Genomic DNA, 14642 nt, shown 5'->3' with positions numbered 1-14642 from the left:
CCAGCCGAAAGTAATTGATACAACAGTCATATAGCATATTTTTCGATACGCATATAGAATAAAGTATTTTGATTGATTAAGTTAGTGACAATTAACTCAGTTACAGTACAGGATGAGGATGATAATTGAATAATTTTAGATAATTGGTTTTCAATATAAAATAAGATTTATTTATAATCCGGTCAATATCGCACACCTTTTAAAATATTTATTAAATTTCTATTTTTTAGTGGAAAGTGCCAATCACACATCAAGCTACTTTTATTAGAGGAACATGTCCTTAGCTCTACGACTTGCTTTAAGCCTTTTACGCATTCCAAGTAAATCATAAAATATTAACAATTAATTAAATTTAATTAAAAATCTATGCAAAATAAGAGCTTCTGAATAAAAGCTCCTGGTGTAAATATTTTCTAATACAAAAAATACAAATTGTATAATTTTATTAAAATAAAGATAAAGAATATGGTCTGATTCTAGTTTCGGAATAATAATATTTACAATTTCTTCAAAAATTTAAAACATAAACACGAAAGAATTTAATAAGTTTTTACAGTTTGCGTTTCCACTTTTTAAAGAAAACATAAAAAACAAGTTTTTCCTAGCTTTCTGCCAAGCTTCTGAAACTTTCTTTGAATATTATATGATGCTCAGTGAACTTTGAGATTTTCATTGGTCCATTTAATATTTAATAGACATCATTCCCAGGCATCATAGAATTGCAATTTCTAGAGGGCAATGTGAACCCCAGAAAAGTGACGAATTGAATTGAATTCGTTGAGAACTCCTTTCTCTGGGCTGTGCGTGCTCGAGTGCATGCTCGCTGGTCGGGAGGGGGTCTGTCTGCACTTTCTATGGCCCCGTTGCATGCATGCACCCGCAACAACAATAAAAAAAACAACAACCACTTGGTGAGGCTATCCCCAATGCGCGTTCCACATTGACTTTGCCTTCGACTTCAATTCTTGTGCGCGCTTTTCAAGTAAACAGACAGCAATAAGTATTTAATAATCACGAACAACAATAACAATAACAACGAGCAGTGAGCGTCGAGTAATTGGCAACAGCAAAATGCAACGGCGAGACGACACTGCAACACCATCCACACCAGCAACTTGCCCCTTGCGCCTTGCCATCACCTTAAGCCGAATCAGCTACCTCTTCACGTTTCTTTGTGCATTTTATTATGTGAAAAAATAATAAATAAAAAAAGAAGTTCAAACTTTGAATGCGCTTCTCATGGATTCATTTTTGTTCAGACAAGTGGATAAGTTACATAGAGCTAGAGGGGGCAGTGGATGGGCTGTAGTGTGGGAGCCACATGCACTGGATGCACGCCCCTATTGAAATGGGTCAAACGCATTAGCCGCACGACAACGCAACGAAGAGCGCATCAAAAATGCAACTTGCAACCAACTTTGAACTAGATAAAAACTTGAGCTGTGCGTCGCTTCACCCCCTGCTAACCCCGCACCTTCGCTGGAAAAGAAGACAAACAAACAAATAAACAAGGAAAAACAAACTCAAAGAACGCTCAAGTGTAAACAAAAGCGCAGCAGATCAACAGAAGAAAAAACGCATAAGACTATAAGCTCAGATTGGCCTGACTAGGCAGATACCCTGTAGTCTAGGACGAGGTTAGGATTCTTGGAACTGGCAAAATATTTTAAATATTTTAAAATTTTAATTTGACTTTCAACACTTCGGCTATAAAGAGAATTTTCATATCAAGGCAAATATTACCTGTTTCTTTAAGAATAGACAGCATCAACAATACATGTGTACACATATAAAAATAAAATCATATATGCATATATTGCTGAACTTTCATTCTTTCCATTTAGGAAAAACCAGAATACCCCTTGTTAGCTCATAAATTAATGAGCATAGAAATGAAATGCTCAACGCATCTCAAAGAACTCCCATCGAAATGAACTCGACATGGAAATGAAGGCAATCAGACAGAGAGGAAGAAGACGACCAACTTGAAGTAGGCAAATGCCAGAGCTGAATTATGGATTATCAGAACAAAAGAAAATTTCATTTCCATTTTCGTAGAAAGATGACAAGCTATTTGCCCGCCGAGCGGGATAGAGACTAACCAATTGGAAGCCTTGAGTATTCCTTATTCGAATAGGCAGCTAATTAGGTACGAGAAATAATCAAAACTGTTGCAGGCAGTTGCAGTTGCAGTTGCAGTTGCAGTCAGAACTGTCAGTCAATTGTACAAATTGTGGAAATGGAGCAGCTGCCGTCCCAGCGAATCCATCCTGGGCATGCTGCGCCGCTTTTGTCATCCGTGTAAAAGTCAGCAAACGCTAAAGAGCACATTGCAACTGAGAATGTGGTCGAGACGAGGAGAAAGAGGTGGCAAGTGGGAAGCTGCAACAACGCGAAGTGTACTTCATGTTACAGAACATGCTGAAGAACATGTTGGGGTGGAGACGACTTAAAACACGGTCTTTGACACATTATAAAACCAAAAAACAGACTTTATGGATTGCTAAATACCCTCGAATGATAATTATCAATTGGCAGTTGCATATGTAATGCAGAATATATATAGAAATAGATTTATGCATTTGCATTATGCATTTTATATATATAGATTTATGCATTTTATATATATATATATATATATATATATCAATTTTCAGAAAATTTTATAGATACTACTAAAGCTTTTTTAATAACATTTGCTTGTTCTTAAAGAAACGTAAATATATATTTTTAAATATTTATTGTTTCACAGATCATATCAACAACAAATATATTTCAATATTTAGATAACAATATTAAGGACTCCTCAGACAGAGAGAAGACTACCTAATATATATTAACTTTGCACATATAAAACGAAATATATATATATAAAGATATATAATTATATTCTCTAAATATGTCGGCCATTAAGAATACTATAATAAATGAACTCACATTCATGTTAATTTTTACAAAATACTTAAATATGTCTATGAACACATTTAACATAAGTCAAAGTAGCATTGCAACAAAACAATTTGGCAAAGCTTTTAAGACCACACAACAAGATAGTGCAGCATGTGCAGTGCGCAAAAACAGTGCTCATACGCCCGAGTGCTGTGCCACTGGGAAATATATACTCAGATGTAAACGCCTCCGCTTGAGCTTCACCCGCTGCTGTTCGGTCAGGGACCCTCCAATGGGAGGCGCTGCTGCTCTGCAATCACTCAGCTGGAGCTTCAGCTGCAACAAGGTAAGGCGGGAGCGGTGGAATGTATGGGGAGCACAGGACGATGACGTTTCGCATAGGCATAGGAAAAGTGTGCTGAGATTTTGATGCATAATGCACAATGCCACAATGCAAGCTGCGAGATTGAGAGATGGTAAATGGGCACAACGCACACTCAAACTACAGTTGCAGGCGACGTTTTGGTTGCAACAACGCGTCATCCCCAATATGTCAATGTGTGCGTGTGTGTGTGTGTGTTTTTGGGTGCGATGCTGCTGGCTGCTGGTGCTGACTGCCGTCTCTTTGTATGTGGTGGAATACTTATACAGTTTGTTAAACTCTATTTTTAGAGCGTGTGCGACGTGGCGGCCACAAGGAAAATTTGCTTTGCCTTGATGTTGTTTTTGTTATACATGTATATATATTTACATCTCTATTCATGTGTGTGGTGTGTGCGTGTGTGTGTGTGGGGGCGCTTGTTGGCTTAGTTATCGAGTCTGTTAATACGACAAACACGAATCGAGACTTTAAGCTAGTCAAAAACATTTGGGAATGAAGCTTGGCGCTCCAATTTGTCACGTTGAGTGGCAACAGCATCCAACAGCTTACAACATCAGCCAGACCGGGGAAGCAGCAGCGGGGGAGCCATGTTAATTGGGTGGCGTAATTAAAATGCAGAGAAAGGTAGAGAGCAACAGAAAAGGACGGAGAATGCAGAGCCCAGGTCTGCCTAGCCACTGGGAGTGTTGCAGACGAGATGCTGCGCAATTAAAGTTAAACTGATTTTCATGAAAGTGCCAATGAATGCTACATGCAATAACTATAAAAGAGTCCTATACATATATACAGCATATACATATATATTTTATATATATCACATGGGTGTGGGTGATGCCTGGCAAGCTGTTTGAATCGATACGAGAGTTTGTTTGCCTTCCCACGGCCACACGACGAACTCAATGATGACGTTAATGGTAATTATGATGATGACGTTGGTGATATTAATGATGGTGATGATTTCTAGCCGCAAAACCGAGTCCACAGGTCGGTAACATAATCACAAGTCCGGCAGGCAAAGCAACTCTCTAAACAGCCACGCTGCAAAGAGAGTCATAATACGAGCAACTAAGTAGAAACAACATTTGCAACTGCAACAATAACAACAATAACCGAAGGAAAAATAGTAACAAGAAATCAAAACAACTAATTCCAGTTAACGAACTGCAAATGCACTTCATATTGCCGACAGAGTATTGTTTTTCAAAATTATGCTTTTGAAATCGAAATTATAATTGCTGAACAGGAAACAAGCTTTATACGAGGTATATTCGAATTTTAAGTAATTGATCGATCGCAAATGGTCTAAGTAAAAGTTTATTTTGAATGGATTTCTATAAAACAAAACTGCATTCAATAGTTTAGACGGCAAGGTAATAATCAACATTCATGGTATAGCATAACATATGGAGATATAGATTTTTAGATATATGAATTTACACATATATTTATGTAAGTATAAAAATAAATTTAAGCTTTTCATAAAACTTAGTAGTAAATGTTAAGGAAACCCTTTCTGACTCAGATATAGATTAACTTGTTATAAATTTAAAATGGACATCTGGCATATATATTACTAAAGTATAACTGAGAAACCTTTTTCGATTATGATATATTTTGGAGGCCATAAAAAGTGAATTATGTCAACATTTTTTTAATAATATTTATTTTCTCACACTGTCACATTTGATCATTATTTTTATTTATTATATTATATACATTATTATTATATATATCATAATTATATATATTATTATTATATATATTAAATTACATTTATTATTATATTATAATTTTCTATATATTTTTCTTTTTACTTTTACTTTTTTATTAATTATATATATTCTCAATTGACTTCGTGTTCAATTAAATTTTGTGTTTAAATTTTAACTGAAGTTTTCAGCATTCCCTTGTTTCACTCTCTTTGTCTGCATCAGTTTCAGGCATTTATTCGCTGTATCCCGACTACTTGTTAGGGTATAGCTACAAATAGTTGCCAGCGTTGGGTAGCAGCTACACGAACAGAGCTGAGTGGACGGACTAGTGGTCAACAGCGGTAAACGGGCTATATACTTGTACTATAACGACGTCGCTGACAATCGATTAATGGGCCACATAAATGGCTATCTTCTGGTTGGCTGGCCGATTCGTTAGCTTTACATTGTTGTTGTTGTTGTTGTTGCTGTTGTTGGTTGACCAAGTTGGCGCTCGTCTAAAAATTGAATTCGCTTTCAATTTGCATGTTTTTCGTTTTACGTTTGCGGTTGTGGTTTTCGCTTTTAAATTTTCGTATGAATGAAATAAGTATAATACGAATTTATATACGAATATAAAATATATGTAAATATATATATATATATATGTGTGTGTATATCTTTATATTCATATTTGTATTTATTGTGGGCGTTATTTGAATGCGTTCAACGGCGCCGCAGCGACGACGTTTTTTTGGAGTTGGCGCTGCCAACGTCGCTGTTGCTGGTCACCAATCGCTTGGCGACTGCGCGCAATGGAAATGGAAATGGAAGAGACAAAGGCGAAGGGGACGGGGATGGGGTCGTTGCTGACTGCGTGCATTGACGTTGGCGAGTTGACAGCAGCAACAGCAACAAGTTGAGGCTGCAGCAGCTGCTGTTAGCTGTGAGTTGGGAGCTAAGGTCAAGCCCCAGGCGCCTCGTGCGATGACTGATGAGCAGCAACAGCGACAAGGCAAACAATGTTGTTGTTGTTATTGTCGCTGTTCGCATATGACACAAAGCCCAAATATTGAAATTGACAAGAAAACCTAAAAATATAAATCGCAAAGCATTTCTTGTTGATGCGCCTACACACACACACACACTCACTTTAGACACACAAGCGGACATTAAAATTTACGTGCTTTTAATTTTCGAAAAATTAAATTTGAATATGCGGGGGGACTGCTGGTTGGGGGTTTGGAAGCTGCGCCCGCCGCGATGTCGCTGCACTCTTAAGACCGATAAAGTGTCGAACGGACGCGGGGAGTCCACACACGATCATAAGTGTGTGTGAGTGTGTGTCTGCAATGTGTGTGTTCGAGTGTGCGTGTGGAAATTAAGCAACGACGCATTTTCTTGGCACCAGCTGCAGCAATTGGGGCGTGCTGCTGAGTGTGGGGCGTGCAGCGGGTGTGGGGCATATATATAGTGCCTAGGGTCAGCAGAAGGAAGTACCAGACACTCGTCCAACAAATACGCAACAAGAGAACACATTGAATTTGGGTCAATGTACAACGCTCGCTAGCAGCCCACCAAAAAATCTTTTTCACGTTGTGCTCTTCTGCTTTGTTAATGTTTCTATAATTTTTTATGATTTTTTGAGTTTTTCATTTCAATATTCCGTCGAAAAAACGAAAATAAAAGCAACAAAAAGTCAATACATCTTATTAATTGCTGTTTTGAAACAAATTTTCGCTTGGCTTCCCTTCTGAAGCGCCGTTAATTGATTGAGGGCTTGGGTGGAGCCACGCGCACCCCAACAAATGACCCCAACAGCAAAAATAAGAAAGTGCCACAAAGTTAATGCAGCTGCCAAAGGCGACAGAGCAACTGGAATTGCAAAAGCAACGGAACGGAAGTGCCTGTCGCTTGACAGCCACGTTCTAGAAGATCTCCAATAATTCACGCACAGCATAGCTGAGATAAGATTTCTGAGGCAGTACTCATCCATGTTCCGTCTTCGCGCTATATACAATTAGCTAAACAAACAATACTTAGGCCTTCGCATTTCAGATTAGAGACTTTATCTTATCTTCAGATGCGTATGGGAACCAAATGCAGGCCTTAAAATGAAATTAATGAAAATGCTGAAATAGGCTTAACTTTATCTTGGGATAAATAAAAAAGGTCGAATCATATATTTCTATATAACAAATAGATTATACTTAAAAATGCCATCGCAATCTTAAAATTGTCAGAGGAATCATCTGTGAAGTAGCCTAAAGTGTTTAGACCAATAGAATTCTAAAAAAATTTAATAAATTTATTTTCTTAATAAAAATAAAAAAAATTTTAATCAATTTATTTTATTAATAAAAATAAAAATTTTAATTTATTTATTTTAATTAATAAAAATAAAAAAATTTAGTTAATGTATTTTATTAATAAAAATTAAAAATTTTAATTAATTTATTTTAATTAAGAGAAATAAAAAAATTTTAATTTATTTTTTTTTATTAACATTTATATTTAAGCTCATTAATATTTTATTATTTGTTATTATTGTGGTATTTTTAATTTATTTCTTAATTAAGCAAATGTCTATCAGAAATTTTGAGTCGTTCTTTAAAGGGACGATCTCGTTATACATGGCTTATGAAATTGGCCTCATGCTCATAACATTGGGTCGTTTGAGTGCCTAACCTAATCTTCTTCACCTACCAAAAATATAAAAAAAAAATTATAAGTCGACTGTATAATACTCGCTCAATGGCCAAGATCTAATTAATTTATTCAAATATCGATTCGCATTGCCATACAATAGTCGGACTATTATATTATACTATTATATTATTATATTATATATTATATTATCTATTAGTCCCTCTGTGATTAACAGGGAATACGCAGGGCGTCTGGCTCTGAGAGTTAGAGAGATTTGTATTTCTTTTTCGACTATACCAATATACTCGGATCACAAAGAAATCGTATACAAATCAAAAGCGAATCCCACATTGTCTTCTTTTATTTCTTTGCCTTAAAAGAAACTAGACCAGACTCTTTGCCATTTTTGGGCCGTGCTTAGAAAACTATTGAGCGCGGGGGTCACGGGCTGCTCTGATCGTGAAAACAGTTTAAAGGCTGGCATGTTATGGCCATGTTGGCTGCCACAAGCACCGAGCCATGAATTGACAATCCAATGCGGCACGAGTCGGAAGTATGTAACGACGATAACGAGATACTTTTTTACAGTAACAGTTGCAGTTACAGTTACAGTTCAATTTACATGGCCATCAATCATCGTCAAAGCCGCTCGGGCTCAACGGCTCAAAAACTGAAGAAAAAATCCAAATTGATTACGCTGTGCGTTTTGTGTAGTCTAAAAACTAATCCGTTAAGACTGAAGACTTAAGCTGGCGGTTGCCAAAGCGCTTCTTGCCATGTGAAATTCGCATATGAACAACAACAGCAACAGCAACAGCAACTACAAAAGTTTTAACAACCCCAGACGCCAATGGCATTGTTTATTAAACATTTCAAAAATGATATAGCCAAGTGATTTTAATTATTATTCTTTGCTGCTTTGCTGCTTTGCTGCCGCTCGATGGATGATCTCATTTTTCAATTGAAAACTTTGGGCGGCTCATGTGAAAAGTTTTTGTTTATCGCATGCGTAATAAATACATATGTATGTGTTTTATAATCTAGTCCAAAAGGCTGAAGGGGTCTGTCTGTTTCGAACCAGGGCTCCCACAGACTCCCCATGTGCTGCACGCTTAGCGCGGCGCCCGCCTCTGCCTCCTCCTCCGCCCCCACATGGCAGCCACGCACTGCATGTCCATTTAGCATAACTTCTAATTAAAAACAAAAAGCATTTGCAGCACGCATGTCTCGAAATTAGGAGGCTCTGACCAGCTCCCAGCAACTACGAAGACAGCAAATGTTGCATGCAAATGAACAGAATAATAACCAAGAGATCTAGATATGGCCTACTAATACCTAATACACTTATATTTTACTTTAAAAAGCAGAAAGGTTTCAAATGATAATTAAAACAAGACATTTTACTTCCCTATCAAACGTAGACTTTAACTAATTTAATACGAAAGAAATATGCATTAACTAACTAAATTTATATAAACAGTAAGACTTGACCGTGCAACGACGGGTATTCCATATTAAAAACCATTTAATTAATATCAGTTCTCATAGGTATGCAAAAGCATTCAGTTACGTAAGTATATTGTCTATAGCACACGGTAAGAATATAAATGAAGGCGCTTATAGATAAGTATAGATGTGCTTCGTTCCCTATAAGTGAATACCCGATGTTATATATCATATAACATATATATATATATCATATATATACTCATAGATAGAAATCTGATTGTATTTGCAGTGTAAAATAGCGATATACGTCTTTAGTTAACAGTTCATTTTTCTGCAAACTCCCGTTATTTGACATAGTTGTTGAACCTTGCGCTAAGCGCTGGCTACTTAGCAGCAGGTCGCAGAGCAAACACCCATTAAAGAAACAAAAACCCGTTGCTTATCCCTTTATTCCGCCAACTATCGCTCATTCTCAATCTCTCCCACTATTTCGCCCCTGTGTCGCTGCCTCTGGCCGGTCTAAAAGGGGCGTATGAAATTAATAGACTCTCCAACTCGCTTAATTATCACACTCAGCAGACATTTTAAAATGGGCAAATGTTTTTTTTTTCTGTTTCTGTCTCCAATAGGTTGTTGTTGTTGCTTTATGCAGCCATTTGCCTAGCAGACATAGCTGTGTTCCGAGTAGTAGTTGTAATTGTAATTGTGTGCGTGTGTCTCTGTTGCTGTTTGCTTTATTAGATGATGATAACTTGGCTAATGAGTTGCTGGACTGACAGCGGGACTGAGCGAAAAGCCAACGACATTGTGTTTCGTGTTGGCTGACCAAAAAGACCAACAAGCAAATACAGTCACAACAACAACAATTTCATTTGAGCTGCCCGCGCATTTTCAACGTTTTCATCTTGAGAATTTTTTGTGTTTTGTTTGTTTTTTTTTTGTGCTTTTTGTTTTGTTTAACGCGTTTGTGAAGGTGAACAACGCAAAAATTTCAAAAAGAGCCACAAAAGAACCTTTCGTGAAGATCTGCTTAAGGTTAAGCGGCAGCTAGAAAAACAACAGTTAGAGAGCAGAGCCAGAGATAAGTGAACTGTGCTGAACCGAGAGCAGCAACTGAAACACTTGCGCTTATTTGAATAGCCATAAACGAGTTCACAACGAACCATTAACCTAAGCTATGGTAGTTGCCGATTATATATCTGTATCTATATCTGTAGCTGTATCTATATCTGTAGCTGTATCTATATCTGTAGCTGTATCTGCATCTGTATGTGTGACTCAATGCCAATATGTGTCGCTTTATCGTTCGAGTATTTTGCGTGTTTGCCATTACATTAAATGCGGGCAGTTTTTGATTTAATTTTGTTGTCTTCACCTGCTGATAGGCAATTATGGACGTGCACGTTTAACCGTTTAATTTAAGCCTATATTTGAAAATCAATTAGAACTTGCTTATGCCTAAACTGTACACAGTCTTATCAGCATTGACTTCGACTCAGATAATCTTTCTTTTAGTTGAAAAACTAATAAAGAAAACAATTAATGTATTGGCTACAGCTCCACAGTATTTCTATGTAAACTTATATTATTCATACTCAATTTTCCACATGTCAACTAGTTATTTGAAAAATGCTTTGCTGGCGGCATTCAACAGCCATTCAAGTAAGTTAATGCATTATTTCTACAACCTGAAAATCAAATTTATACCCCGAACTTTTTTAGGATCTTGTCGTAATTTTTAGGTCAAGGCACGTTAAGGCCATATTGGCCTGGCCTCTGTTCTTTTCTTGGCAATGGCGTCTAACCCAAACATATTTGATATTGAATTTCCGTAGTCGAATTCCAAGTTAGAATTTATTTTCGACCACTTATCGGCTATCGTGGGTTTGTCTATAGAGAGGCGATACGCTTATCAGCAAGGCGAGTGCGGTAGATAAGGTGGGAATTACGCACACAAACACAAGTACACACAGAAAGAGCAAAGCAAACAAATGGCACAGCGAATCGATAAGCCGAAAAGGTGAGCTAAAAACATAACGAATACAACAACTACTCAACTGCGGTTGACTCACAGTTGCAAAAAATTTAATAAAATATGATCGGTGGTCCGATTGGTGTAATATTTTGGCCGTGACTGTGAAACGCACACAGGTAGCAAGAAAGAAAGAGAATTGCACATGAAATGGGGTTGCAAAAACCATAAAGAAGCAGAGCAGTTTTAGCCCTGCAGCCTATTTGTGCAGCTGGGCAGGACATGACACAGCGCTGACTCAGCGTCTCAGGCCCTGCCCCCACTGCAGGCTCTTAAAGGAAACAAGGTAAGTTGCTAAGGGCAGTACTCACCCTTCGTCCAGTTCGAGTGGCAAGCGCTTTAGCTCAGCCATATCTAGCTCAAGGCGCAGATTGGCGACTACGCAGAGCAGTCGATCACGCTCGATGCTTAGCTCCTTGAGTTTCGATTGCAGCACATTGTTCTCGTGTAGTAAGTCCTCGACATTGAACTTGATTTGTGTGGGCGGATGCACAGGACCGGGACAGAGCATGGTGCTAGCCATGAGCAGCGACTGAGTTGTCTGATGCAGCAGCAGTTGCTGCTGTTGATGATCCTCTAAAGCGTCAGGCTCGCTGCGCTTTGGGGACAAGGTTTTGTGCTCGGCCTCCGACATTGTTTTAGTTATATGGATAAAAACAAACACGACTGCACTTCATGGACTGAAACAGAACATCGCGCCACGCAAACGCACTCGCGGCCAAGAGAGAGAAAGAGATAGAGAGAGAAAAAGATAGGAACAAGTAAAAAAAAAAAAAAAAAGAAAAAAGAAAAACAAAAACGACTTTGAATATTAAAAGGCGAACGAAGGAATAACACGACGCAAAGCGACGCCGCCGCAGTGTGCTTTGATTTGAATTTCACTTAGTTTGACTTCGCGCTCTCCACTTGGCGCACACTCACAAAACGTATGCTTTTTAATTTATATTTCAATTATATATTCTTGCACTTGTGATGTTGTGTGCTGTTACAACTCTTTAAACTTTTGATTTTCATAACATGCGCGAGCGACGTGCTACTTGTTCTTCGGACATCAAAACGAGTACACGAATACGGCAAGCAGCGTGACCAAACCCACATTTTTCAAATATACATTTTCTTATACGAAATATACCAACTATAATACTGCCTTTTCTTATTCTTACTCACCAACTATCGTAAAGTTGTCATCTCTAATTTATTCAAATGGCGCCTGATTTGTCTGTCAAATTTTAACATCTTTTCCTCTGTGATATAGAAAACTACACAACAATAATGGAAAATATAAAGACATGTAAAACTTTATTTAAACTGCAATTAACACAATTTCTAAATAAAATACTTTTTTAAACTGTAAAGAACATGTTCAAAGCCAAACACCTATTATACTCAAAATGGCACTGTTAAATGCCTACCGTAAGCTAGTTCCAATTCAGCCACAGACAATGCACTATGTGGGGAATAATTGTCAAAGTGGATTAATTCATTTTAACATCACTAAAAAAAAGTATTTTTTATCAATAACTTCTTGGTTTTCTTTAATTTTATTCGGAACTGTTAGGTGCTGCTACGCTTCTGTGGAAAGGTGTACTGCAGGAGGCGGCATTGTCATAGTGGTTTGCTGCTGGGATTCGCTTTTGCGCGTGGAGCGCTTGCGCACGCGCTTAGTCTCCTTTGCCCAATCCATTTCATTGTACGACTGCTCCGTGGCGCGCCAGTGCAGTTCTTGTCGCTGAACTAGTTCCACATTCTTTTGCTCGAACTCCTTGTCCGGCGGAAGAAGAAGTTCCCAGCGTTTCGTGGAATTTACGCGTGCCACAGTGCGTAGCACATCCAATGTCTCGGCGGGGGGCAACTGGGTGGCGGTCATCACTTGTTTTCGGTACAGGCACTGAGTGCGTGAGAATTTGTAGAGCTGTCCAGAGAAAAGAAACATTATTAATATAACATTTGGACACATAGTGTCTTGTGTAACATACTACGTAATCCCGCGCACGTATCATTTGCTCCGCAGAGACGCCATTGGCATGTGATAGCATCTTTTCGGGATAGACCACCTCGGACTTGGGTACCCAGTTGCCATGCAACAGTATTCCCACCTGAGGTAGCAACGCCAACACTTTCTCAGCGCTGACATGGGGATCAATGTGCTCCGTGAGGATGTGCAGTACGTCAGGAAATGAGAGCATTTTGGCATCCTTGAGCAGCACGCGTAGCTGATCCAGCAGCGGGAGAGTCTTAAGCATCGCCTTGTTGTAAACGGGCAGCACATTGGCCGCATCCACCTGTTGGACATGCTCGTCATGCGGCAACAGCTTGCAAAGATACTCGCTGGGCGGCAAGGACAGCGACTGATTGGACTGATGGTTGGCACTATAGAGCTTCTGCCTCTCTAGTTCGGCCGTTGGCGTGTTGCGCGCATGCCAATAGCTCTCACACCAGGGCTCATCCACGATGCGCTGAACGAATTTGTCATAGCTACCGCGCTGTTCCTTGGTCTTCTTTGCCGCGGCGCCAGCGCTAGTTCCACGTGCAAACTTCACCGTCACCTGCTGCGCCACCTCATCGTCATCGATATCTTCCGATTGCGCCTTTTGCTCCGCCTTGCGACGCTTGTCCTCCTTGTCGAAGTAGGTAAGCGAGGGTCTCAACTGCACAATACTAGCCAACGGCGACAAATGCACCTCTTTATCTGTGTAAATTCCCACTACATACTTTGAGATATCTGTTAAGGAGCGCGTGCTGGTAAACGCCTGCTTGTCCATGATGCCACGCTTGTAGGTGGGTCTTTCGGCGCCCTTAGGTAGGGCGGCGCCGTATGTGTTCTTGCCATCGGCGGCTACTGCAAATTGCTCGCCCTTGAAGCGATCGAAATGCTTGGACTCAATGTTTAGTCCGAAATCCACTTTCACTTCCTGTGTAAACGGTTTCACACAGCAGTTGACAACGACGGCATCATCGTGATTTGGCAGTTCGGTCTTTGTGGGGTATTGAAACAGGTATAGGTTGTCTTGCAAGTTCTTTGATAGAAAGACGGGTATCTCCTCCACAATGGGATCCTCCTCATCCTCCATTCCAGTTAGGATTTAATACTTCAAATTGTTTTGTACTGCCTGCAGAACAGGAATCATGCGGCGTTGTTGGCAGAATGACCAAGTATCGAAACAACGAAAATACTAATTTCGATTAAATATATGCGTTCAAAAATCTAAAAATGTACCGCACCCACTTACGATAGCTTATCGATAGGTGAGTCAATAAACACAGTTCGATTTTTCGATTAACCAATGACTCCGTTGCCCGCGCAACCGCAATACTTTAAACAGGTCCAATCAAGGTGCTGCTCTCCTTAAGGCATTAAAAACCAGAAGAAGTCACACTTCGCATTTAATTGAATTAAATTGAAGCTGATTTAAATTTACATTGTACATGTGACCTTGCGACTCTGACAAGTTGCTCCGACACACACGTTTTTTAACGTGATTAACCCATATGGCAGCGAATATCATATCTCACACATAATTTATTTACATATATGTATGGCAACTGTTGT

The 14642-nt window shown here is 39.0% G+C and overlaps 2 protein-coding genes across 3 annotated transcripts in view; both read right to left on the bottom strand.

Annotated features, from left to right (window-relative positions):
• LOC111597500 (IQ motif and SEC7 domain-containing protein 1) overlaps nt 1–11871 on the bottom strand; it is a 35452-nt gene extending 23581 nt beyond the window's left edge. For both annotated transcript variants that reach the window (XM_023312261.2, XM_023312264.2), the window contains exon 1: nt 11404–11871. In XM_023312261.2, coding sequence (XP_023168029.2) covers nt 11404–11726 — 323 coding nt within the window. In that variant the 5' untranslated portion in view covers nt 11727–11871. The remainder of the gene's footprint in view (nt 1–11403) is intronic.
• Nucleotides 11872–12608: 737 nt separating this feature from the next.
• Nucleotides 12609–14297, bottom strand: LOC111597502 (DNA-directed RNA polymerase III subunit RPC5). Its single transcript, XM_023312267.2, has 2 exons — nt 13069–14297; nt 12609–13004 (listed from the first exon to the last, which is right to left on the bottom strand). The coding sequence occupies exons 1-2, from the start codon at nt 14161–14163 to the stop codon at nt 12657–12659; spliced, it is 1443 nt and encodes a 480-aa protein (XP_023168035.2). The 5' UTR covers nt 14164–14297; the 3' UTR covers nt 12609–12656.
• Nucleotides 14298–14642: the final 345 nt, after the last annotated feature.

The sequence above is a fragment of the Drosophila hydei genome, unplaced genomic scaffold (assembly GCF_003285905.1).
Source record: "Drosophila hydei strain 15085-1641.00,03,60 unplaced genomic scaffold, DhydRS2 tig00000001-arrow-pilon, whole genome shotgun sequence".
Classification (NCBI taxonomy): domain Eukaryota; kingdom Metazoa; phylum Arthropoda; class Insecta; order Diptera; family Drosophilidae; genus Drosophila; species Drosophila hydei.
The sequence above is the reverse complement of the archived record's forward strand: the minus strand, read 5'-3'. Positions and strand labels throughout refer to the sequence as shown.